The 27,050-nt window shown below is 43.0% G+C and overlaps 1 protein-coding gene across 5 annotated transcripts in view; it reads left to right on the forward strand.

Moving 5' to 3' along the window:
• Positions 1 to 27,050, forward strand: part of PDE1C (phosphodiesterase 1C) — a 304,380-nt gene that overhangs the window by 88,401 nt on the left and 188,929 nt on the right. Inside the window, exons 1-2 of one of the 5 annotated variants that reach the window (XM_032997372.2) lie at positions 12,972 to 13,079; positions 13,616 to 13,718. The exons of 3 other annotated variants lie outside the window; for them this stretch is intronic. In XM_032997372.2, the coding sequence (XP_032853263.1) occupies positions 13,618 to 13,718 (101 nt within the window). In that variant the 5' untranslated portion in view covers positions 12,972 to 13,079; positions 13,616 to 13,617. Of the gene's footprint in view, positions 1 to 12,971; positions 13,080 to 13,195; positions 13,719 to 27,050 lie in introns of those variants that run through there. One more of the 5 variants, XM_032997373.2, reaches the window with a different exon arrangement.

Raw genomic sequence — 27,050 nt, forward strand, 5'->3', positions numbered from 1 at the left:
AATTAAAAGAAATATTTATTGTAAGACTCTATTTCCAGGCCTTGTATCACTATAAACCTTGTCTGCTCTGGTTGCTAATCTGAGCGGTCTAATATGAAAAGAGATTAATACCCCTGAAGAGTCCGTAGGGAAAGACCCCAGTGTGCTGTGCAAGGTGTGTAAGGTGCAGTATGGAAATGAGCATATTCACATAACTATAAGTTTTCTCAAATTGTTGGCCTGTAACAGAGTTCCTTAGGGCTGTCTCTGCACTCTTTATTCTGGCTCTTTTTAAACTTTTAGTGCTTGCCTTTTTTTACCTTATCATCCTTGTGTCTAGTCTCATGCATGTACTCAAACACACACACATATGCATGCACACAGATATAATTTTAGCTTCTGTGCAGATGGTCACAACTGACATATAGAAAAAATATAATTTGAGACTCGTTAAACATTTAAAGCCATGGGAATCCAAAAGCAATAATCCTTTTAGGAAGTGCTCAGGGCTGAGTTAGTACGGTGGCATATGCTTCATATATATAAATCAAATATTTACTGACGAGTGGACTGATTGCTGCTAAGCATATCTGTTAAAAATCAAGGTAGCAAGTGAGAAGGAAACACAGTAAGGCATGAATGGAGCTAGTAAGTACTTCTTTGGTCTGTGCCAGTCGTATTAAGATGTAGTTATGATGCTGCATTGTATTTATCTGAAGGAAGGGCATACAACCCACTGCTCTGTCAAAGACAGATCTGTTCCTAAAGGACAATAGTGTAATAGCTTCTTGATTACACAGTGATTTATTTGTAGTCTTTATTATTAAAATGCCTCTCCAGGGTAATTTTTTTTTTTTTTTTAAGACTGTGGCATGTACAATACACTGTTTTAAGTTTCTCTTAGGTGTGACCTAGATAAATAATTTCACAAGCCACTTGTGGAAAGTTCCAAAATCATGTCATACCAAAGATGTAGTGATTGTACTCGAGAGACCTTCAAAACATGTCCTGCCAGTTTTTTCTCTTTATATAAGTTCACCCGTTTCTGCTACATGGCTGACATAAGTCTTCATCAATATGTGGAAGCACACTGATTTTCATGTGGTAGACCAATGTGATGAAGGTGAAGCTGAGACATCTGGAGAGGACATTCATAGTTGCTGTTCTGGAGGTTCTTGAATCGGATTTGGCTGAGAGGTTTCTACATATTTATTACTGCTTTTGACATACAGGTGAAGAGTGACACAAACACTGAAAGTGAGCAGAAATGGTTGAGCCCAGGCCTGTAAGGAAGGAGTCTGGGCAGTACCATTTGCCAAATCAAAACTTTACCAACAAGCCATGAGAGGGAGACTAGTGATGGTGATTCCTTTGGGAATGGCTTGCTCCCTCATCCTTCCCAGGCACCCAGTCAAATGGGAACCGTTATGGCAATCGTTTCCCTGACCTTCTGCACTGCTGTTTTCTATGTTTTCAGTGCTTCAATTTATTCTTAAACCCAGCAACTGGTGGCCAAGGCTGCAGTAATGTGCAGTGGAAATAGGGAAATGTGTGAGCAAGATGTTGCTGAAGTCTGATCAATGGATCTGATTTAAATGAGGATTGCAGGAATTAACTTGTTCTTCCAGTGCACCATTTATCTTGAAGTATCACTGAGCAGATTTTTAGCTATTGATAACTTTTAGTGTTATGTGAAATGCCACAAGGCAGGGGTGAATGCTAAGGGCGAAGTGTAGCTTGTAAACTCTTTGTGATCTTCTAGCAGTGCTTTGGAAAGTCAGTCTGAAATACAGTCCTTGTAGATGCAGGAAGAACACTATGATTTTTAGCTAAAATACTGCACTCTTTAAAGCATCTGTTGAAAGTGTAGCAGTGCAAGTATTTGATCTTCAAACTGGTGGGTTTCTTTTCAGAATGTGGAGCGCAGCTTTGAGAGGGTGGTAAACAAAAGGCAAAAGGGAGACTAAATCGGTTGCTAACAAGAAAGTTTTCTTCTTTCTTGTGATTATAATTTGCAACGGTCAGGGTTTTGTATGTATTCAGGTTCTTTGCAATATCTATGTTAGTTGGGCTGTTTTAGGAGACTTCTCTGTACAACATGATAATGAAAAGAGGGAACAGCAGTACCAACCCTATGTCATCTCTCCGAATACGTGCTGGCGGTGACGATAAAATCTCTTAGTGCATCCTACCAGAATGGCTGCCATCCTCCCCTCTTCCAGCAGACGAGGAGGATTTAGTTTCACATCAGCAGGAGGGAGGGCATGAGCTGCCTTTGAACCTTCTGCCCTGTCCATCCTGAGGTGTAGATGCCAGTTACCTGCCTAGGGAAGGGGGCCACCTCAAGCCTTCCTTGTGACAAACCATTTTGCAGTGCTGTTTCCCTGGTGTGGTGAACTTCTTTATTTGGGAAGTCTCAGGAGTCCACACAGTGACATATATATATATATCTATATATCTACACACACGCGATTTCTTGCCATCACGTTTTTTCTGTAATTTTTGTGTTTATAATAAATATTACTGGCTCAGTAATGTTGTTAATCAGTTGTGGCGGAAAGGCTAATCACAGCTACAGAGGATGGGGAGCATGTCATTGCAGTGAAGTGCCTAAACCTACCTGCAGGCTCACAAAACTCTTATTTTTATCACAGGGAAAAAGTACTTCATGTTTTGAGGGCAGGCCTTTCCTCTGTCTATCAGAAGATGACTTATGAGAGAGGAGGAAGCCCCAAAGCCCTTAAGCTGCTCAAGGGAGCTCAGGAGTTGGAGCTGAGGAAAGGGTGGTCTTTGAGGAGCCACCTTTTGGACCTTTGGAGTGGCCTCTCCTGTGAAGTAGAGAGCGACTTGTACTGAATAACAATATTCTAATTTATTGCCTCTCCTCCTCCCAGAGGAAACCCCTGTTACATTTTTTTTTCCTCTCTGGAGAGTGGGTTGGCCTGAGCTGGTTGTCATCCCCTGTGGGTGTCAGCCCAAGACCCCTCCCTGCAGAAGCAGGGACATCTGCATGGCACAAGTCACTGGGTCTAGCCTGCTGTGCTGTGTATAACCCATGCATAAGATGGCTTAATCTCCAGATAAGTGAGGTGAGATTTTTCATTTGTGCTGCACCAGTTGGGAAGCTTTTCCTGAGGCTCAGTGCTCTGGTGGTTAGAAATCTTCCAGCTTCCAAGTTGTATTCAGGGCCAGTTTATTTCCATTTGCTCTTGCGGCAAGATTGTTCCTTTAAAGGTTTGTTGTTTTTTTTTTTTTTTTTTCTGGTGTTTACCTCTGATAACTGCAGAGAATAATTGCAATCCTTTTTAGCCTTCCTTTTGCTCTGTTGAAGCAGACAATCCCTTGGGGTTTGCATGAGCAAGGACAAGGAGGGAAGACAGGCCAGCTGTGGCCGTGGAGAGTCCTGTGAAGGCTAATTTACCCCACATCCTCATCTTGCTTTTAGTCATGTCCCTGCTCACATTGCAATTCTCTGTTTCAGTGCCCGTTTTCTCAAAACATTGAAGCTGAGGCCTTTGTAAACTCCAAATATGTTAGATCTACCACATTTGCATGATCACAGGAAATGGATTCAGGAAGAAAGAGACCAGGTTAATCAGCCATGATCCAATGTGATAAATAGATGTTGCTTTTTATTCTGTCTCCCTTTTCTTTAATTGTTCTTTCCTCTAAGGTCTGATGCCTGGCAAACTGCTGAGATCAGACTAAAGAGTTTCTACTTTGTGAATCACTTCAGCAAAAGGTTCCTGTATGCTACCAGGCGGACATTTCTATGATGATGATGATATTCTGGGCTCCCTGTTTCAGAGCAGAATGGTTTTGCATTTTGCTTCCACCCATGTCCAATGCATGTTATCCATGGAAAAATAAGGGAAATATTAATTAAATTGGGAGTTTGGGGGTGGAAAGGGATCTACATGAGGTCCCAAAGCTGACATTTGTCTCTTGGACTGCAGTCTGAGAGAGTTGGTTAGTTAAATAGCCCTGACTTGGCTATTTCTGCCGGCAAAGGCAAGTGGAGAGATCAGAAGTGGCTACACATCTCCCCCCGGAGACAGCGGGTGAGGAGAAGGGAGAGAATAGTGCTTGAGCTCCCTGGCAACAAAAAGCAGTAGTAGTCCAAAAAAGCAACTGGATAATCTTCCCTCTGTACAGCAGCTGGGCAGATTTTAACCCAACACCCCCCCACCCCCCCCCCCCCCGAAAGGTGGAAAAAGTGGAGATCTGGTTTATAAATGACTTCCATACTCTTTTAAGTCAATAAAATTCAGTGATATGTTCGCAGATATTCCATGATAGTCATAGATTTGTTTTTTCTAACTCCACAAGGGATAATATATGATGCACAGTAATTTCTGTCTTCACTCTTTGTAATTTGTATATATTGAATATAGGATCAGGTGTAGCACTTTCATGGTACAGGGGGCAGCATTGGCCCATGTAATGAAATGTACTTTGTGTGTGAGGCACAGACAAGTGAAAAACCTCCCACTTCCACCTGTCAGACATTTAGGTAGTGATTAAAAAACCCTTTGAGACAACTTTGTTCTTGTTTTGAATAAACTTGAGTATTCATTCAATCCTTTTGCATCTGAAGATGTGAAGGATGACCTGGAGCAAGAAACTCTGTGAGAAAGTTCTATAGAGGCTTCAGGTCCTCAAAATCATTTACTTTGACCTCATTGGATGTTTGCCGATGAAAAGACTGGAAAGCTTGTTCTTATTTAATCCTCTAATTAGATATTTCTTTTAAGTAATTGATTGCTTGGACTACTACTCACATCTCACTTCTTTTGCCAAGACCTTTCATAGCTCAGTTTTCAAGCTCTCCTCAAGCATTTTCATGTGTTTTATGAAGCCCCTCTCCCCTTAACCATCACTCCTCTCTCATGCCTTCTTCCTAAACTGTCATGTATAGTAACATAGGTTTTAAGGCTTTCTAGTGCTTTGGAGGTCATTAAAGACAAACAGACTTTTTAAAATGCCCTTCAAGAGTGGCAGTGCTTTTGTCAAAGTTGCAGTGCTCATAGTGAGCACAATAGGGATTTTTATGGAGCTATTGCAGTGCCATGGTTTAAGTAATAACTTCAAGTGTCATCAGCACGGAAATTTTCTTGTTTTGGTAAGCCTCTCAAGTTGAAGAATGTTTCTGCAAGTTTTCTTAAATCTGTCTTCACAGAAACTGAGCAACTCTAGGTCAAAAAGGACAGACCTCAAAAGAGGTATGCACTTGTTTTGGTGGCAATATTAGTTGATAGTATTTGACAGAAAATTTCTTGCCAGTCACCAGAGCTTTTAATCAAAACTGTCAGCTTGATTCACTTGACTTAAGAAAAGTTTAAATGAACAGCACCTCTTCCACCGACTTCATCAGTTGCATTTTTTTGTGCTGATGATTTTACTGTCACTTCTGTAAATTTTTTTTTGGTTATTTTCTTAGATGAATAGCTAGAATTTCCCTTCCCCTAAAACTCCTGCTTGAACTTCCTCACAGTATGCCTAGTCCTGGTGGCAGTCTGAGTCTGAACACGTTAGGATGCAGGGAATGCAGCAATGGTCTTAATATATTAACTTTGTATCTACATAGCTAGTTCACTGTTTTTGAAATTTTTGAAAGTGCAGCATTCCCTGGGTCAGCTGCATCTGTGCTCCTTCCGGACAGAAAAGCTAAAACTATCTGTAATTACTGGATGCAGCAGAAATCACAGTTCCCCAGCCCTGAGGGAACTGGGTGATTGCTTGTAATTAAAGGCACTTAGCAGTCCCTTAGATTGCTACTCCTTGGCTATCTTTAACCCTTGCAGCCTTGTCTTCCAACCCTCATTTATGGTAGTAGTAATGGCTCCGAAGCTATGGTGTGACTCAATTACCATCAAGCCCTAAAATCTACTTTTAGGCAGGAAAAAAGAGATTAAATTCATTTGCAAACTAAGATTGAGAAGTACTTGATCTAGTTTCATTAAACTAGAAAGTGGAATTGTGACAAAAATCTGAAACCAACATAATTAATTCATACTAGTATAGCTCCAGATGCTAACAGATACATTGCTTGCTCACACTGGAATAATGTAAGATTGAATTATAACTCTTTAGAGCAGTTTCACTAGGTTTAGGACCTTATAATGTTCTTGACTAAATGGGACAGAGGCATCTATGCTTTGGTGACAGTTTCTTGCCGTCAAAAATGCTTAATATTTAGGTGACTACTAATTCTTTTTCAGCAGCCAAAAGCTGAATCAGGTACAAATAAGTCTGTTCACTACCATCTATTTTATAGTGAAGTGTGACAGAGTTAATTATGCTATTAGATGAATTGTCTGATTTATTAGCTTTCTGAGTCTCATGATTTTTATTAACTCTTCATATACTTAGCACAGTGGTTATCTTTCGGAGAGTTCAACAGTCTGAAGTTACATTTTGCTCAGGAGAGAGTGCTGTAGTTCTTATTGCAGCTCACTTGTTCACATTTTTTAAAACAATGTCTAAATATTTCCCAATCACTCTCTTATATTTCAATATAAAGAATAAATAGGACAAATGCAATTCAGTGATAGAGGTGATCCCCTCTCCCTCTTTCTAAGTCCCCCCCAAGCAAACAAACAAACAAAAAATTGTTCTTAACTGAAAATGAGCAAGAAACGTTTTTTCCCGCTAGGTTAAAGACTGACCAAAATCTGCCCAGCTTGCTTTGGCATTAGCAGAATTAGCAGAAATGTCACTGTTTTACAAACTGTTTGAATATATATTAACATAATATTTTGGAGTATGCTACTGTCAGACTTGTTGCAGTGTTTGCCATAACTGAAGTTCAGAGATCCAGACTCAGACGTGCAATACTGAAAGCAAACACAAATACTCTGCTGCAGTTTTGGTTGGAGGCATTAATGGTAAGGGAATAAAATATATTCTGGATTATTTATGCATGGACAGACATATGAATACATTGTAGTTGTACTAATTATAGAACTTGTTATAACGCTTGAAGCTTTCATTCTGTCAAATCAGATTAATTGATAGGAGAAAACGCATGTTCACACAGGCAATATGTAGGAATAGCAATAGGCAATGTTTCAGCACGCTTTCTGTGCCTTGTGCTACCCCTTCAGCCCAGGGTAGCTGATCTATTTTTGCTGCAGTCCAGCAAAGACTTCAGAAATCATGCTGTTTGAAATTATTGCTCCAGTTTGCTCATGCTTACCGAAGTACTGTTTCTGTTGGAAAGGCTGCCGCCTTGGAAGCATTTTTGGATGCATTTCAGTGGGCCTTTTAAATGTTATTGCTATACCCACTTAGTTCTGGTGAAGGCTGCAAAGAGGACTCAGAACTTTCTCACTCTTTTTCTAGTCTTTGCTTAAAAAATAAAAGAAAGGAACTGTAGGTGCTTTTAAGGAAAGTTGTTGTTGGAGTGTTTAACCCTCGTGGTATGTCAGAGGTGCCCTGAGCATTCTGCCTTGGTCTTGTGTATGAAATACCTGTACCACCTCTCTGAGAAAGGCAGACCTACTCCTGCACACCTGGCTATTTTGCCTGTTTTGCAGTGATGCCTGCCTTCATGGAGGCAAATTGTGGACCCTACCCTCCTCATCTGCCTTTGAACACCTCTTTGCGGTGTGTTGTCAGCATCCTCCTGTGTCATCAGTCCTGCAGAATGGTGCGCTTAGCAAGGAAGGAGGAGTACCTGTAATTAAGATCCTTCCCGCACAGGGCTCAATCAAGAGGCTTTTAGCATGAATACAAGTATGGTCCTGGACTGAGGAAGGGGAGGTAACGAGGGCGAAGCCCCTGTTTGCCCAAATTTTTGTGCTGCGATAGAGGAGGAGGCCAGTGTAGGGCTGGTTTGGCCTGCCTGGGACCTCTGCGTTGCTCTTTGTCCTTTGCTGTCACTGACAGAGCCGACCTAGTGCCTTAGGAAGGGAGCGTGCAAAAGCGGTGTGAATCAGGTGTCCTGGCTCCTCTCCCACAGGCGAGTGGAGGAGGCAAGAAAGCTGCTTCCCAGGCTCAGGAAGGAGCCCTCCTGTGCGGGGTAACAGCACACAGCCCTGCCTGCCCCGGCCTTCGCCGGCGCAACGGAGGTCTCCGGCAGGCGGGTGGGCTCTCGCTCACCTGAGCTCTTCTTTCCTTTGGAGACAGGGCTGAATCCCTCAGGAGGTGGCTTACTGCTGTGTCTGTCCTGCGATGGTCGTGGTAGTCAAGCACCTTAACTGGAGTGAACCAGCTGGTTGCCATTCCTGCCTTTCGGAGCTTGACTTGCCGTCTGCCTCTCTGCAGCAACACAAGTGCCAGAGCTGAAGCCATGCTGCTTGCTCAGCTTAGAAACTTCATCCTTTTGGAAGCTACTCTTGCTCACCGTGAGGTGAGCCATCAGTTTAAGGACAGAGCAAGTGAGATTATATGTATTCATGGCAGATACTTATGGGACAAGTTCATAACATTTTACAGAAGCAGCCACTGTCCTGGTGTTTGCTATCTTGCTGTCACCTATCACAAAATCAGACTGACAGGTTTTAAACAAGCAAGGGGATACCAAACCTGAGCTCAAACATAGTGATACCAATACCCTGCATTCCTATTTTTCCCCTGTTACTCCCTCTGTGCCTTAAAATCAAATGGGTGGAAAGACAGACAGGGTGTTTTGTAACCGAAAGGCAGTGACATGTGCAACACAGTAGCTGTTCCACGGTGGGCACCAGTGTGGTGGGAAGTAGTACAGGCAGTGAAGAATAATGTTGTTTTCCAGTGTTGCTGCAGAAGGAGCATAAGCAGACACCGTGCCCCAGGCTGGTATGGGCATCTTCACTCTTGTTGGAAAACTGCTTACTGCAGCTGCTTGCACAGTTCTTTGTATCATTCAAAAGATATTCCCAGAGCAAACAGGCTGGGTTGTCCTTTATAATACACAAGAGGAAAGTGGACCATCTGGGGAATTATTCATGCTTTTACCCCTCATAACTTGTCTCTTTTCCTTGAATGTGTCCCAACTTGACTCAGCTGCTTGCTGGTTATATTTGAGGATCTCACTCATTCGCAGGGAGCTGAAGATAGTTATGAATTGCAGCAGCGCTACACCCAGGTAACTCCTTAGGAACTGCTCCTAGGAAAGGATTTAAACTGCATGGAATGATGGCTGATATGTTTTAGCACCTAGCAGTGGGGAGGATAACATTCAATAAACAGCCAGCTTTCTGAACATCAACATCAGGTACTTCAGAGACCCTCCCTGGACCTAGCACTGCAGGCGTGTGGTTAAATGTCATCACAAGGAAGCGGTGACCTTCTCCAGGGCACAAGTGACCCGACTGCCTGAGGAGCTAAGTGTCTGTGGTGCAACAGACCCAAGGTAGCAGGTAGGATCCTCATGCTGCTTCAGCTGCTGGGAGTTCCTCCTGGCCTCTAATTAATTATTGGAGTTTCTGTTATCATGGGAGGGGAAAAAAAGGGTTACTGTACCCTAACATTTTGTTAAAGGAGGAAGGAAACTTTATTTCCAGGAAGTCCCAAATGACTTTTTTCTAGTCATGTTCTATGTAAAACCAAATGGAGAGGTAATGGGGGCTGAAGGGGAGAGATTGTACCACAGTGGTGCTGCTGTGTGGGATCTTATTAGGGACCTCTCTCCTACACTGGCCCCAAAGTGTGTCACAACACTAAATCCAAGGGGACAGGAAGCCACCTTGTGTCTTCAGCAACTGTCTTGTCAGTACTGAGCCGATAAACTGGTGTCTTTGTCTCAACTTCCTTCAGCTAAGCATCACGACTGTAAAAATGTTTGCCTTTGGCAGAAGCGGCAACCTCAGACACGTTCCCAATTCCTCTGTGGCTGCCTTTAGACTTTCCATTTGCTTCCACAGGCTCCAACGCTGGTGTCACTCTTGTCAATGCTCTTCCTTCTCCCAGTTCACGTTTTGCATATCACCTTGTTTCCTGCAAACACCATGATCCCATAGTTCCTATAAATATAATTGCTGTGACATCATATCAGTGCAGCCTCAGTTTCTTCAACACTTGAGTGCAGTGGCATTTTTGTCTGCATTAATCTAATTTGCCCTCTCTCTCAGCTTTCCCAGTTTTGTTTTTACAATTAGTAATCAGCATGCACAGTCCTTGTATTCAGTAGCTTGTGATCTCAAAGGCTCTTGGAGTTCAAAATACAATGAAACAAAAGGCCGTTCACCACTCAAGGCCAGGAGGATACCTAAGTTCTCACCTTTTTAACAGGATCCACTCAATATTAGTTTAGTTCTTCAAATCTGTGGAGGTGTCCTAGGCTGGCACAGAATCTCATCATTCTCTTTTTTCTCCCCTCCACCTTTGCCTGCCCAACATCTCTTCCCTGTGTGTCTGTCTTCATAATTACGACACTAGTCCATAATCTTTCTGAGATTTCTTTAGTCCATAGTAACTTTCCTTTAATTCTTAGTCTCATCCCTCTCTATTTGTTTTTAGGTATCAGCTGAAAAGAAGTTTTTTTGCTTTCCTGCATAAAGTTTTCTCTTCTGTCATTATGCATGTATTCTTTCTGGCATTATCTGATTTTTTAAACGCATAATTTGCATAGTAAAAAATAACCTGGTGAAGGTGAAAAGTACCCAGGTTCTGCTAATCTCGACTGGGTGATTATTTCTGAGGAAAAGAGCAAGTCACTGGTTAAATAGATAATATAAGGGTAAGGTACAGGCATACAGGTTTCACCAGCATCAGGTTATTGTGGACTTATATTTTGCTCCTGAGCTGGAGCTGATACATTTATCGTTTCAAGGGAAAATGTTATTTGAAAAGTGTATGGGTTGTGACATGTTGGTAATACATCTCTGTTCCAATAATGATTCCTGGTAATAAATGAAACTTCATGGAAAATGCTCCTGACTAAATCTGAATGGGAAAAATGCAGTTCTGTGCATCTGGCAATAGAATTGAAAGAGGTATGCAGGAAAAAAAATGAAGTGTAAATGGGGATTTTTGTTCTGCCAGGTGTTTTATGTAACTGTGGTAGGCCATGTGTCCATGGAGTTGAATACCTGCCTCTGGTTTTTGGATGAGATGTTTTTTTTAAATCTTTAAAACCCATAGGAGCTAAGGGTGAGGGAGCTTTATCTCCTACAGCAAAATCGAAATCTCTGCATCTCTGGCTTTATTTGAATGAATACGAAAAGCTACAAAGGGTTTCCTTAAATGGTGAGGGTTGTGTTTGGAAAGTCTAATACCAAATGCATGTTTTATGCATGTAGGAAAAATGATGCAGAAATAATGAAGGATGATAAAACCTTCCTCTTACAGTCTCCTCCTCACCAGTGGAACTCGCCATCCTTCCCATAGGTAGGTGGTAACACTCTGCTGGTTCTCAGGTGGAGACACTAAAGTAAAGAGTAGGGAAATGATCATCTGTCACCTATGAAACTTGTGGCTGAGCTTCTGGGTCTTACTGACGGAGCAGTAAGACTGGGTTGTCTTATTGACAAGGTCAGAAGTGCCACAAAGTTGGTAAAATTCTAATAAAGTAAGCTTTAATTCAGTATAAGATGCTCTCTTTCTGTCAATACGATACAAATTTTTATGGAGCCGTGTCTAATTTCGCTAGAATTAAAATGAACCCTGGCACTTTTTCTGCTTTGGAAGAAAAGTTTAAAGATTTGTGGTTTTACCTCAAAGCTTTTTTAAACTCTTTCCCTTCCCCCCCTGTACTGGTGAAGACTGCCTTTTGCCTTAATGGATGTAAGGCTTCTAGTCCTCCTGTGTACGAAAAGCACTCTGGAATATGCAGAAATGAGAGAGCGAATTGGTAAATTGTTGCAGAAAATCAGCAGCGCAGTTTCAGAGCCTGAGCCCAGTTATATGGCCTCTTGCACACAGAAAAGATTCCAAGGCAGAAACCAGACTGATTTGGTGTAGATGTATAAATGTGCAATTTATTTTTTTTCCCGTAGGGTAGGAGAATCTCTGTGCAGGCAGGGTGGTCTGTTTTTACTTTGCCTGGCTGGATTTTGAAGTAGTCAAATTACATGACTAAGAACCGATTTAAGTCCTTTAAACAGCAGCTTTCTTGATTAGGCTAATTAATGTATTCTTCACATTTCCACAAGCGACTCCGTCATGGTGTGTGGACTTGCACAACTGGGTTTGGAAGTCATCACCAGTGAGCATGTTTTCACCAGAGCCTGTCTTCCCTCACATGGTGAACTTCTCTGTTGCAGGCTCTGCTTTTCAAGAGGCAACTTTTGCAATACGTGACAAAACGCGTTAAGGCTCGGACAGCGTTTTGACAGTTATTTCCCCTCTGCTCATGTGGCTTCGGCTGAAAGCACCACATCAATAACCTTAACTAAAGATCCCCATGCAGGGGATCTTGGCAGAGTTTGAGAGAGGATTGACTGGGTCGGTGCAATGAAGGAAATCCCTGTCCTTCCTCCTGCCCAGGGCAGGGACCCCGCAGGCGTAGGGAAGGATGCTCCGTATCTTGGTCCCTGCTGTGTCTGGGGTCAGCACAGGGTTGCCCCAGGGCACCCAGAGGCAGGCATCCTTTTGCAGAACTGGGTTCCTGAGTTTGAGCCATAGGTCCTGTTTCAAGCCTCAAGCATTACGAATAATATATTGTCCTTTAATGTATTGTTTGTGGTTCTTGTTGAAAGGCATCGATATATCCGTGACTAATGTGTTGGGCTTGATGTCTCTTCAGTGTATGGACTTCCCCTGCTGTCTTTTGAGGGGGCTTTAAGCAATGGTGCTTTACTGATTTATTTATTTTAAAAGTGGGTTTTGCCCCAGTTGAAGCCTTACCACCCGTGCTGCGCGTCACTCTCTCAGGAAAGCAGGCTGACTGCAATGAAGCAGATGGCTGTGTGCCAGGAGTGAGTCGCTCACTTTCTGTAATTTACCCTTCCTTCTGTTTTTTTTTTGTTTGTTTTTTTTTTTTTTTTTTTTTTTAAGTGGTTTGGCTTGGTTGGGTTTTTAATCAGAGCCAGCCTTTCTCCAATAGCCTGTTCTCCCTCGCGCGCCTGTGTTTGTGTGCGAGAGAGGGAGGCAGAGAGAGAAGCCGTGCCTGGGCTATGCTGACAGACGACTTTTTCCTCAGTTGTCAGGTTTTGAGCCTGTCGGCAGCGCTGCTGGTAAGTGTGTGTGGGGGGAAGATAATGCCGGGGCGGGGAGAGCGAGGCTGACCCGCTGGGGAGCAGCCTGGAGGGACCGTGGGCTGCCACTCGTGTGGCGGCGGGCAGCCCTGGGACCCGTGCAGCCAGCTCAGTTGGCAGCAAGGGATTTTCCTCCCCTCCTCCCTTGATAAAGATCCCTCAGCTGGTATCACTGATTGTATCCTTGGCTTATTGTAAAAACCCAACCAACCAACAAAAACAAAATAAGGGGGGGAAAGAAAAAAAAAAAAAAAAAAAAATCCGCGTGCGGGTTTGCAATCTGGAGATGAGCCTCTAATCCCCTCGGTCAGCCCGAGGATGGTGGCACGCTGGCACAGCTGCCCCCCGTGTCCACCTGAGCACTTGTGGGCTGCCCACACGGCCCCGCTTGCGGGGAGGGGGGAGAAGTGGCTGCCAAAAATGTTGGCCGCTCCCGGGCAGTGTTAAAGGTGGAGCGTGTGTGTGGGGGGCAGCATCCGTCCTCGCCGAGCTTTAACCGAAGCGGTAACCTGCAGCTATGGAGTCACCGACTAAGGAAATCGAAGAATTTGAGAGCAACTCTCTGAAATACCTACAGCCAGAGCAAATAGAGAAAATCTGGCTTCGTCTCCGAGGCTTGTAAGTAGTACTTCTTTTTTTTTTTCATATCCTTCTCCTGTTTCCTCCCATTGTCAAAATTATTGTAGCACTTTCTTTTTCCTTTCTTGCTGGTACCTTTAAAATCTCCCAGGAGTTTCCACACCTGTTCTCCATAAATACAGTGACTTAATCTTAGTGAAAGATGCATTTGCTTCCTTAAATTGAACTGCTTGTTACATTGAACAAACATTTTCCAGTGGGAATGTAGAAATGTCATTAATAAGGCATTGTAAGATACAAGAAGTTACTGTGGTGCTAATTACTTCGGCTGCTATAGGAGAAAAGTTTTGTTATAGCCTGAATGGTACTTAATTGGATCCTCTGTTTTCAGTAATCTTACCCTTAAATGCAAGATACAGAACAATTTTCCCCCTGTAATTGTACACCATTTCTGGCACTGACATGGTTAATAAGGACAAAATAGGCAGAGAAGGCACAATTGGAAAACATTTCTAACAGCATTTGTAATGGCAGCAAATTCATGTTCCACAGATTGAATTATACTTATTAATTTATACATTAAGCCTGACTCACTGTGAAATGATAGGACACTGCCTCCTGGATAGGAAAAAAAAGTACCTGTGCTTAAATAAGAACTTGGCACTGCAGAAAAGTAAAAGTTTATAGGCTGTAGAGTTTGCGTAGCTTATTTAGAGTCAATGTCTGTCATCGTCTTCAGATTCTCAGTATGCAAAATACTGTCTACCAGCAATAAGTTACATTACTGGCGGCAAAGCATTTATTTGCCCATCCGTTTTTTGCCAAGGGAAAGAGGAGTATTACCATGTTAAACTGCATCCCTCTCTATGTTCAGAACTGCTTGGTTTTGTTTTTGGTTTTTTGTTGTTTTTTTTTTTTTTTCTTCAGCCTCACATGTTAGAGTTATTAAAATTTCAGCCCTCAAGGGAAAGGGGGGAAAGAAGGGGGGAGCAAGGATGCTGGGAAACAGCAGAAGCAAGAAAATGTAGAAAGAGTAGGCTAATAACTGAAAACAAACAGGTCCAAGTTAAACTTAAGTGGCTCTTTGAGTGTTATTTTGTGTGAGCAGCGATGGCATATTTTGTAAAGCATATCCAAAACTTCTGTAGGACTCCAAGCAGTCTAAGAGACGTGCATGAATATGTATTTCTTTCAAGGCATCACTCCAGGAAGCCTGTTTTGTGAAGGAACTTAATCAAAGTAGATGACAGCTGTCTTGTAAGCCTTCCAAATAGAACAGCCACACAAAACAAACCTTCTTATTTTCTAGTCTGTGCCATGCTCTGTAGTGTTAGGAGTCCTTGAATTTCTGTCTAATATGGAGTTTAGGAGCATGCTGATTAGAATTCCACCTGAAGTTCATAGATAATTCTTCAGCAGCGTTGTAGTTCAGGATCTCTCCTGCTGTTGGTATGAGGCCATGTCTGTGTATTATACATCAAGCTCTGGTCTCTTCTACCTTTTGGAAATTTGGCAAAACTGTAAGATTTATTCCAGATATGTAATAACTAAACCCTGGGCTGTTTTTCAGTATAGCCCTCTCTGTTGGCAGTGTGCATGAATGTAACAAACACATCCTTTCTCCTTCTGAGTTTGAAGATTCCTTTGCCTGAAGAGGAGATAGATTTTTCTGTAGAATTCTTGATCACAAGACAAAAACTGAAATGTGTTCTGCTCTAATTAAAGACTGTAGAAGATTTTCCATTCCCAGCCATTTTATGGAGGCTTTTAGCACATACATACACAGACACACGGACTGGTTGCAAACTGAGGTTTGTCATCATGTTTCATGGTTTTTCTTGTCCGTTTTTATGCATGCCTATATGTGTAAGAAGAACGATGGATGTGCACAGCCATCTTGATTAACTCTTATATAAGATGCTTCGTCCTGGAGAGATGAAATACTACTTGAGGAGTCTCCTCTCTCCCCCACCCCTGGTACACCGGCAGCTGTACCACACGGGAGTTGTACAACACGTAGATACAACGGTGCTACCGGAGCGGTGTTAGACGGGTAGTGAGAGCGAGCACGCTGCTGGCTGAAACTGCCCGGGGAGTTGTAGTCTGCAGCAGGCAGGTACCCAGTGAGTAATTAGATCCTGACACCGCTTCTTAAGTGAGGAGGACTGTGATGATTTAAACGGTCTCAGGTGCTCAGCGTTGGGTTGGACATCTCCTTGGTAGGACTTCACCCGTGCATCTCTGGTACCTTCCATCCCGTCTTCCCACCCCCAGTGCCAGCTGGTGTGTTTACTTGTGGTGACTCAGAGGACAAACCAATATACATCACTTCTTGCAATACCTGGCTGTTCCAGGGTGTGGGGAAGGGAGCTTTTTTTAATTTTCACCCCATCTCAGCCTGATTGGTTTGAAGGGAATTGAAACCCAAAGGCTGCAAAGGGCTGGTTAAGCTGAGGCTCTTTTCAGACTCCCCTAATATAGTGTGTGTTCTGCTTAAACAAGTCTGCTGGTGGCTTTTTTGCTGTGAGCCTGGTACTGTTCTGTCCCTCAGGATGGTTGGCCGTTGGAGGTCTGGGCATGGAGTGTGTATTCTCAAGGAATAGGGAGGTCTTTTGGCCAGCGTGCAAAGGGCAGGTTTGTGTGAGGCTGAAGCCATGTGTCTGTCGTATGAGTCATATGTTGCTGTGAGCCAGACAAGATATTATACATCAAGCTCTGATCTCTTCTACCTTTTGCTGAAGATCTGGAGCTGAGAGTGCCAGACAAGATATTGAATTTGCCTGTGGAGTGACGTGGAAGGATTTCCTTCTCCTTTGCCTTATGTATCTCTCCAAGACGTGGTTTCCTGGTCGGGACAGCCTGGTTGTGCACAGCAGTATGAGGCAATGGTTCTTAGGCCATATGCAGATTTCTTTTGCTTTTACTTTTTAAGAATGAGCTAAAATACGAATGCAATAAGATTACTGAAGTGTTTTTACTTGACATAGATATATTCACGGCTTAATGATTCTGTGCAGAAAATGATAAAAGAATCAAGTCACTGGACCTACAGTGTTTTCTCAGGGTTAAGGTAGAGTGATAAATTACCTCAATGGCCAGTAAGTCATCTGTGGCAAAATACTTGGGTGACTCAAATCAGGGATCTATGAAATAAACGTTGTCTTATATACATGACCTGTTAAATATTAATTTAGGCTTAAATACAGCTTAAAAAATAATCTTTTACTGGTCTATTATTAATAAACTTTCAGGCAAGGTTTCTGAATAAGCTGTTTCCTGCACAAAGGTATCATTAGAGGCATATGAAACTCTGGGGAACATCTTGAAAGTTGAGAACTGACAATTTTGCCCTTTTTTTCCTTATGTTGTGCCAGAATGTCAGGGAGAGGTTTGCTCCAGATTTCTCCTTGTAGGAGCTCACTCCTGTCTTCCCTGGGAAGGAGTGCACCGACTTTCCCTGCAGCAGGGCCCTCCCAGAAACAGACCTGCTTCTGAGTTCCATCGGCACCCGTAAAATGAATCGGACTGGAGCAGCTCCACATCCCTTTGGGGATTATCTCCGATGGGCTGCCGGAGGGTTGCCTGCCTCCCAGGCGTGCCCCCCACCACCCCATACCCCCCGTCCCCACAAGCACGGGCGCGCTCTCACTCCCTGGCTGCTGGCGGGTGGGCTGCTGGCCGCCGCTGCGCACCGTGGCAAGCTCAGCCTGCAAAAAGCTCTGTTTCTTAAGGAGGTGTTGGGCGTTTGCTCATGGCTCTCAATAGCTGCTGCTGCCAGAAAAACGGGTCTTGAGTTCTTGCTCTGTTCTGTCATCCTTGCCCCATGGATCCTGTCCAGAAGGCAGTCTTTTATTCAGACTTGCCTTATTCAGCTCTGGGCTTGGACACTGGGTACACAGGAGTTACATGAGTCTGCCCTCCACTTTCCTACCACTCCTAATAACTCACCCTGTTAAACTCGAGACCTTCTGCTCTGAAAAATTTACCAGTTAGGATTAGGTGGAGCCCATTACAGGCCACTGTTAGCAGCAGAGCTTGGAGACCTGATTTCAAAATACAACTGCCTGGTTGCTTTTCAAGCTGGCCGTTTCTTTAGGGAGGTATGAGCAGCGGTGGCTGTGTTGGGGTGTTCTTGTTTTTGCACTTGGACTCCTAGCTGTGGGATTGTGAACTCCCAACTCCTAATTAGGACTCTTAAAGCTCCATGAAGTGGCTTCAGTTATCTCCCGATTTCTCAAGAAGAGAGAAAGCACTGTTTTTTCAGTGCTTTTAACACTAGGATTAGGTGTCACGTCTGACGGCATTAAAGAATGCAGAGGCATATATCCAAAGAGTTTTGGTAGTTTCAGAAGAGATGTGCTAGTTTACAGCAGATGAAGATCCAGCTTGGAGATATTTTCAGTTTGATTCTGGTTGCTTTTATGCAGAAAAATAAAACCTTGGTTTCTAGCTATTACAGTAGTACCAGCATCACTGGCATCTGCATTCTCTCCAGAAGGAGAGGGGAGAAAATGGACTCTAACCTTCTTCTCAGTAGCTGGGATTATAATGTTAAATTGCTAAATATGTAATAAATTTCTTCATTCTCAGTGTAGTACTTCCTCATGCCGCTGAAGGTGACATTGCAAACAGCGGCAATCTCTGAACTGCGACTCAAATGGGATGCTTCACTTTGAACTCATTTTTTGGACTCTCCTGCTCAGACCTGTCAGTGTAGAATTGGTCTAAAAAAATCTGATGGGGAAAGAAGATAGAAACACATGTAAATCAGCATCTTTGGAAACTTCATGGTTTTGCTGAAGATCTGGAGCAATATTTCAGCACTTAGGGCATATCCTCAGCTTCCTCTGCATAGTACCATGCATTCTATTGACAGAGAAGAGGTCCCAATGCAAACATTCGTGTAAAATCCAGATTTGTTCTTGAAGTAAATGGTGAAGCAGCAACTGTTTTCAATGGGAAAACATGGAGCCTTGGTGACTGAAGATGATCTGGCAAGTATGAGAGTGCCACCGCTCAGTTACCTGTTTCCCTGTTTTATCTGTATGTGCTCTATGACATTTTTAGGCTTCCTTAGCCGAAAAATGTCATTAACAGAACAGCTGGTTCTGGCAGTGACAGTATCCTGATCTGCTTCATTTTAATTTACATGGCCATCATAAACAGGAAAACAGAGAGCTCCCTTCAATTCCAGAGGCCCACTCTACACAGTGGGCTTTGTCCCCAAATATTTTAACTGGCAGCAGATACTAGAGGTTAAAAAGCCCCTCAGAAAGCACCACTTTGTTAGGAAATGTGTAAATTAGTCAGTTTGCAAGTGGAAAATATGAATATGCTAATTTGTTTCCGGAGCTGAGAGAGGCACTCAGGCTGTGTTTGGTCTTGGTTTCAGTCCCCCTGAGGGTCTAGGTTTAAACTGAAGCCCTGTTCACCCTGGGAGCAGAACCGAGCTACCTTCAACCATACTTAAATACAGATGCTGCCACCCTGTTTCTTGTTTGGCTTTCCTAATGAGCATAGACAGGGATGATATTTCAGAGAACCGTGTCAGGAAACTGCTCTGTAGGCCTCTTAGGCCTGAATTTCACTTTTCCTGCGGCTGCCATGATTCCTAGAAGGATGAAGGAGGTCTCACTGGTTCGCGAGCGGGTGCCGGGTACGTGCTGGAGGCGGCAGCGCTCCTGGCTGGCCTGGGGGTTCTTAGTTTGGGTGAGCTACTCTGTGGGTACGAATGACTCAACTAGTTTTAAGGTTTGTCGAGGTCTGGTTGATCCATATTATTGTTCTCTAGCTTGAAGTAGGGCTGAATTTTACCATTAGACTAACCCGTTACAGCTTCTCTTATCCTGCCTACAGTACAGCAAAGGGAACAGGGGAAGTGTTGCCAGCTCCTAATCTCATGCCTGACAAATGGACAGAGGAGAGAATACATTCTAATAAATAGCAGCACAGCAACTTCAGGAAAAGTTAATTAAAAAGCAGGGTGTTTGGAGGTGTAGTAATTCAGTAAACTGATACATTTTGCCACAGTCCTTCTGTTACTTTGTTCCACCCAGTGACTTTTATTTGAATCTTAAATCAATAGATGAGTCCCATAGGTAACAAAAGAGAGAAGACTTAATGTTTAATACTAAAATGTTGACTAAGAAATAATATACACTCTCTAGTTTTTGCCATAACCATAAAAAAAAAAAAAAAGCTTTTATTCTTCTGAGGGTAGTATAAATGAATCATACCTGCAGCCCAAAAAGCAGGTATTTACTTCAGCAGTCATAAAAAGAAGACCACAGTCTATCGTAGAAGAAAGGGGCTCCCTATGTAATATTAAATTCAGTGTTTTTCAAATATCATGGCTATAAAGTTTGCAATCTTGCATAGGAACCAAGAATATGAAAAAAGTTATTTTGGGGAAGGTGAATTTAAACCCCAGCTCAAAGGGAAATTAGGAGTCTCTTTCTGGAATTCTTTTTTTAAACTGTCTTGGTGGGATAGGAGTCCATACAGAAAGAAATAAAACCCAATGGAAGACAGCACTGAAAAATCCTCCGTGTGCGTGTGTGCGTTTTACAGGCTGTGAGGCCAGCTCATCTCCTAATCTGTCAGCTTTTGGTGGGTTCAACCTCTATATCATACCCAACTCGGCCCTTGAAAGGATTTTTATTTAGTGTGTTTCTTTTTCTTCCTGCAATGCATGTGAGATTTTTCTGTTCCATTCTGTCTTGTCTTGTTCCATCAAAAAATCACTTCAGCCCCTTCAAAATGCTAGAAATGGTCTGATTCTGATCCTGACTGGTAGATATGGGAAGATTGAGGTTCACAGGCTAGGGCTGACCCATGAAAACACTATAGCAGCTGTGAAACATAACCCTACAGATGTGAATTGCTCTCAAAACATGGGGGATTTGGGTAAAGCGGAGGTTTTCTAGAAGGGCTTGTTTGGATTTGTAAGGCTGTTTTTGATCTCCTGAACTGTGCTGTAAATACTGGAAAGAATGACCTCATTGATACTGATGCATTTGCGGGGGTGAAATTAGAATCCAGTTCCTGGACTTTAGAGTGATTTTTTTGTTTGTTTGTTTTATTTGAAAAGCTAGGTTTTCCAAGTAGATGATGGCTTGGGAAAAGTCGTTCAGCCCTGTGACAGTGCAAATTTTTCTCCAACGCTGTTAAGCACAACTTTCTGCTTAAATTTGAATTGTAGCTGAGCAATAGTCCTTCCTCTAGCAGACTCAGTACTGCTCTAGGCCTCTGCCAAAATTTGTCTGCAGTTGTCTTAGATATTTGAAAAGCAGATTCATTTTGAAAGTGTGATTATAAATAAATATAAAAAAAAAAATCCAGAATTAAAATTTTGCAATAAATTGAGTACAGCTCAAACTCTGGTGAAGCTTGTTGTAATGATCTCAGCTGCTTGACTTCAGTGGAATCAGGGTTCCTCTAAGAATTTGGTAATGTCCATGTTGGGGATTTTTGAATTTTCCTGGCAAGAAGGGGGGTTCAGAGCTCTCAAGAGAGCCATAGATCTATTGGCTGTCAATAAGAGGTTTGAAAGGCTGTGTCTCTGACAAGGAGTCCACTTCATGTCACAGCAGTCTGCCTTGCCTTCTTTGGGAGGACCTCCATGCCTAGCAATTGGTGACATTGGGTGGAGAAGTCCCTGTGAGCTCAGGCATGCAGCGGGAGAGGATTGTCATAATTTTTCTTGGAGAAAGAGATGTAGGAGACAATTTAGTTATTAAGATGCATATAGACATCTATGATAAATTCTATGCTTTTCTTCCATATCTGTCAAGCTGCAGAGTTATTTTGTTATTAATGTGACACATTGAATGGATATTAGTGGATCTGTGTCATCACTTTAGGAGTGATTTCTTACACTCCTAGGGACAGATACTATTCATGCACAGAACTCCTAGCCAAGACAGAAAGTTGCACAATATCCATCTGTAGCACGAATCCTGGCTTGGCGCAAATCTCATTTCAACACCAAGATTAGCACAAATTAAACATCAGATCTGCTCAATTTTTAACAGCTAAGACTGTAAAGAGCCCTTGAGCTACAGCTGTGGCATGCAGGGAGTCCCTGCAGAGCACATGGCACAAGCTACCACGAGCATCCAAGGGCAAAGGAGCAGCAGTAGAGCATAAACCCCTTGCAAGGCTGAGCAGTTCGGATGGTTGCTGTAAATGATGCTCAGATCACACTTCCTCCCATGCCTCCTGTGGAGCAGCTGGTTTTCTGGGATTCACTAACAGTAAGCAGTTACTGGTGTCTGCTAAGCAAAGAGCCTGAATACACAATTTAAATATGCTCCTATACACATATTGATGCAGCAGAGACAGCTACAGTCAAATGGGAGAACTCTCTTTTTTCAGACTTGCTTGAAAAGTGAAAGGAGAGGAAGCTGTGGGGGTGAGGCTGGGAGGGGAGAATTGGGAGATCATCTACAAAAGAGCATACTGACTCATAAAAAGGGTGTAGAGGAGAACCAGAGAGTGTTTGGGTTTTGTTTTGGTTTTGTTTGTTTGTTTTTGTTTTGTTTTGTTTGTTTGTTTGTTTTTTAAAGTGGTGGTGGAGGAGAGAGTTCTGTGATTTCTTCAGGTTCCTATATGTAAAGGTTTGTTAGATTTATTTACTTCCAGATTAAAATAGCTCATAGCACAACATGTATGCAGGTCATTTAGGAGTTTGAGTTTTGCTGAAAACCATGGGGACAAAAGCTGCTATTAAGGGCACTTGAAAATGCCGCCCAATCTGTAGCATGGTATTTTTTTGCCTCACTCAGATTCTAACAGGAGACCTTGAAGGAAAGCCTGGATCCTGCCAGAACAACTCTGGTTATAAATGCTGCAGAAAACACTGCTTCGGTGTCACCTTCGGAGCATGTCTTTATTCAGGCAAATGAGGGTCTCTTCTTCAGGAGGCCATTGCTTTGTTTCTTTAGAGGATGAGCGAACTCTCTTTGGTATCTTGGCCACATTCTTGTTGTAACACCGGTCAATATTCTCCCTCCCATTGTTGCTATTAACATTGTCTGGGTAGTCATCTCTCCTTTCCCTCTTTGCACCAGTGTTCCAGATGCAGAGAGCCTACAGGTTTGGATGCAGTTTGACTGGATGTGTAGACAGTCATTCATGTCTTACAGGGAGTGCTCTTGAAGTGCTTTGCAGAGAATGGCTTTTGTATAAATGCTCAGCAATCCCTAGAAGACCTGTTTCTAATTAGCTCGACTGCAGCGAAGAGATCTTCTTGCAAATGGAGAAGAATGAATTTCCTGAGTTATGCAAATTTGCTGAATAACTTAAGTGAATTATCATAATGGTCCCACCTAGCCTCACAATGTATGAAACATCAAATTGCATTTTGAATTACCTATTTACCTGATGGAGGCAGATCAGCTCCTCTTCTGGGCCAGAGGCAGGGAACTTGGCTCCTCCCTTACAGCAGCCAAACTTTTAAGTACTAGAGTCACTGTCGCAACCATGGCACCTGGTATGTGAAAAAGGACAGGACTTGCTTATTTAAATACATCTTTATATCTGAGGCTTCTGAAGATACCACCCCCCTTCATGGTTGCTGTGGCATCTTAAACGCTTGTGAGACAGCTGGTGACAGCATGGAGTAGGGCCTTCAGGAACAGAAATCTCGCACAGCCTCCTCCATTCTCTGTGCGCACGCTCATCGCCTGTTCCCATCCACCCACCTGCCCGTCCCAGTTCCCTCTCCCAAAGTTTCCCCCTGTGTGTTGAGGAATTCCCACGCCGAGACCGCGGGGCAGCGTTTCCGAGCTGCAGACAGTGGCATTGCTGCCTCTCTCCCTCTCTCTCCTCCTGCCCTCATGCCGAATCCCGAAAAGCCAGCTGTGTGCCATCACACCCGTGCCATTCCTGCCTAGGGGGTGGAGGAAGGAAAAATGGGCAACCTTCTTTACTCCTTGCAGAGAGTAATGTTGTAGTGATACAGAAGCAGTGTTGACAGAGTAGCAGGCAGGGTGCCGAGCCCCACTGCAACCAGCAATTTTGAGGATAGGAGCCTCTGTGAAACTACTTTTCTTCTGCAAACAAGCTTGCACTGGCTAACCGAGAGGCCCATCATTGTTCAGATGACTTCCTTCTGTAACGTCGCTGCTCCTGGAGAAACACAGAGTGCTGGGAAGCCCAGAAAAAGAGCATCGGTTCTTCATGAGAGGTTTAAATGTTGCCTTTCCCTAAGAGTGACATTTAATAATTGGTCTATTAATGAGGAGGCACTGCCAGGACAATAGCAGTCCTGACCTGCTACACAAAGTAATGTTACCAAAAGGCTTGACTAATTTTAACAAACTGCCAGCGTGCTGAAGGAGGGGGTGGTTGGGAGGTGGGGACGAGGAAGTGAACCTTCTTTTGGAAAGGGAACACTGCATCTTTGTGCAGCAGTTTTTCCTCCCCACGTTTAGGCTTGTTCAACAGTAATCCGAGTGTTTCAGCCTGTTAGCCAGAGTCAGGAGAGGGCCTGGCACAAAAGCATGAGATTTAAAATTCTGCGTCACACCAGCTGTCTGCTTAGCAGAGGGGGTGGGTTGTGTTTGGGGGGAGGAAGGTTGGAGGGGGGAAACAATAACAAGCAACAGTCTGATAGATTTACTAGAGCTTAGAGCAAGATGCAGATTTAGTGACTTCATGCACGCGGCTTGGTCTGGTCTGGTCTGATGTAATTCCAGTCCATGTTTCCTGTCTTGATATTCAATCCAGGGTATGAAGAATGATTCCCCACTCCCCATGGTCATGCATGCTGTAACTAATCACGGAGGCACCCTGCATGAAACAAACGGGACAGCTGACTGTTTGGCTTCTGCAGAATCTGAATGTTTGTTTTACACATAGTAGCAGTGATTAAAATAAGATTTTAATCTGTACACACTTGGTTCTCACAGGGTCTAGCAGCCTTTTGCCACTGGGGGAATGGAATTCCTGCTGAACAGTATTATGTGCTTCCAATGTAGAGAATGCATCAATATTGCCCCTATATGGGCTCTGCAAAATTCTGCTTTGCCTTATTCCATGAGGAACTGTTCCCTTGTACACTCCTTGTTGATAATGACTCGTTTTCACAAGCTTTTTTCTTAGGGAAATGAACAGGATACAACTAAAGAACACACAGGAAAGATTGCGTATATGCTCCCTTTTTTGAGACATTGTACTAGCAAGGAAGCAGCATCCTACATGCGGAGGTCAGTGTTGCCGTGTGAACACAATGTGAAGCACAGCTCTGCTGAGAGCAGCGGGGAGGTATTCCTCCCTCCTGGCCTCTCCGATCCCATTGTGCACTAAGTGCCACAATCTCTTCCAGTGGGAGAGGCCACAGAATAGGCATGTTGAAGTACCACCCATCCTGTACTTTGCAGGTCATCACCTTTACTAATTTCAGAGCCAAACATTCCATAAGTCATCTGGAGCGGCCAGCTAGAAAGCAACACTTTGGCCAGGCTAAGTATATTTACTATTTTTCAAATAGTAAATATGCAAGGGTCATACACTATGGTGATTTGACAATCCTTATTTTATTTAATTATTTATTTATTTTTAAAAAACATGAATACTGAGAACTGCTCTGTATTCTTTTCATACCTCAGGACTCTGTTTTCCTGAAATGTACTTTCCTGTAACTGGATTTTTATGAGCACGCACTTTTCTTGTGAATGTGATGTGTGAAGCACAAGAGATTTTGCTGTTTGTAGACTAAGAAAAAGCAGAATGAGCAGTAAATCATATTCTTTTCAAAGGGTTAGATTTTCAGAAACAGGCTCACTTTACTTTCTACTTAATATTTTTCTTTAGCTAAATCCACACCAACTGCAATGGCAGGGGGTTTTGTGGTTGTTTTTGGTTGTTTATGATTTTGGCTATTTGTAGGTTTTTGGTTTTGTTTTTTTTTTTTTTAACATGAGTGATGGAAAACAGTAAATATGGAGGAATAACCTCAAGATTTCAGTAGTTTTTAGAAAAACATTTGCTGAGTTCTTGTGTAGTTAAGATGCCAGCACATTAAAATCCCAGTCCAGTCTATTGCCCAGTACAGGGCAGTTCCAGTACTGAATTTCAGTTTGCCAATCTGATTTGGCCTTACTGTATTTGGTCATGAAGCTGGAGGACTCAGTTGTCCCCACAGTGTTCCCAGTGCTCCCTGCAGACCCTGTAGACCCTTCTGCCTCAGACTGTCTTGCTCAAAACCTTCCTATAGATACAGTACTCGATGCAGATCAATTAAGTAAACTTTTCCTATACTGCTTTTTCTTCTCATTTGGTGTAGGTACTGTGCCATGGAAAGATACACAGCAGTTACCTTGCCTCTTCTGCTAGCCAGTGGTGTTTATCAAAGTTTGAACAATCCCCGATTGCCCTTTATTGAAATGAAGCTAAACAAAATCATGACAATTAGTTATAGTTCATCTTCATGTCAGCAGAAAATAAAATACCTTTAACCTAATACACCTCTCGCTCTACTGCCTGAATAGAAATATTACATCTGTTCAGGGTCCTGCCCAAGGTCGATAGGTGACTGCTTTTGTACTAGCCTTGGGAGATGAGATTAATCCATGGGTTGAGTTTGTAGTGCCAAGTAAGTCAAGTCAGTTGGTTCTTCATTATCTGCAAGGGCAAATCTCAAGGGCAACTCCCTTCTTACCACCCCTCTTTCCCCACTTCTCCTTCCCCCTCCCCGTACTCGAATCCCTGCTTTGCTAAGGATTTGGTGCCCAGCACTCTGGCTGTGTGAAAAGTGCAGGAATTTGGACTCAAGTGCAATTTAAGGTCATCATCTCTCATGAGAGCATATAGTACAATAGTGTTGTTAACATCAGTCTACTCAGATCAGATCCCTAACACCCATCTGTAACACCTCCAGGCTCTGTCCCCTCTTTACTAAGAGGGTAGAGAAAGGATTGCAGCTACCTTGAGCTTGTACTGAAGAAGAAATTCCTCACCGTCTGTGCTGTCAAGAGGCTTTTCTCTCAGGAGAATTTAAACACATTGCCTCTCCAGCTATGCTTCAGGTGGACTGGGTAAACACGTGAGGCCCCAAATGACCAAGTGGGAAACTGGTTGTTAAGCCACAGGTAAAAGCCCTCTCATGGCAAACGGTCACAGCAAAGCAGAGGCAGCACAAGGGACATTGATTGTTTATATGTCTTGACAATTTCAATCCATTTTGAAGATAAAGCTGTAAGTGTCTTTTTGCCCAGGTGTTTAGAAAACTCAGTAGCTAGACTGGTGAAATCCAGTGCTCAGCCAGCTCAGCTAAAATTGATCAAAATAGCATTTTCCTTAGGCAAAATTAGTGACCATATTTTCTGACCTTGAATTATTTACATTCATTATTCACTGATTGTGAGT

This window comes from Tyto alba, unplaced genomic scaffold (assembly GCF_018691265.1).
Source record: "Tyto alba isolate M040663 unplaced genomic scaffold, T.alba_DEE_v4.0 Super-Scaffold_46, whole genome shotgun sequence".
In the NCBI taxonomy this organism is placed as follows: Eukaryota; Metazoa; Chordata; class Aves; order Strigiformes; family Tytonidae; genus Tyto; species Tyto alba.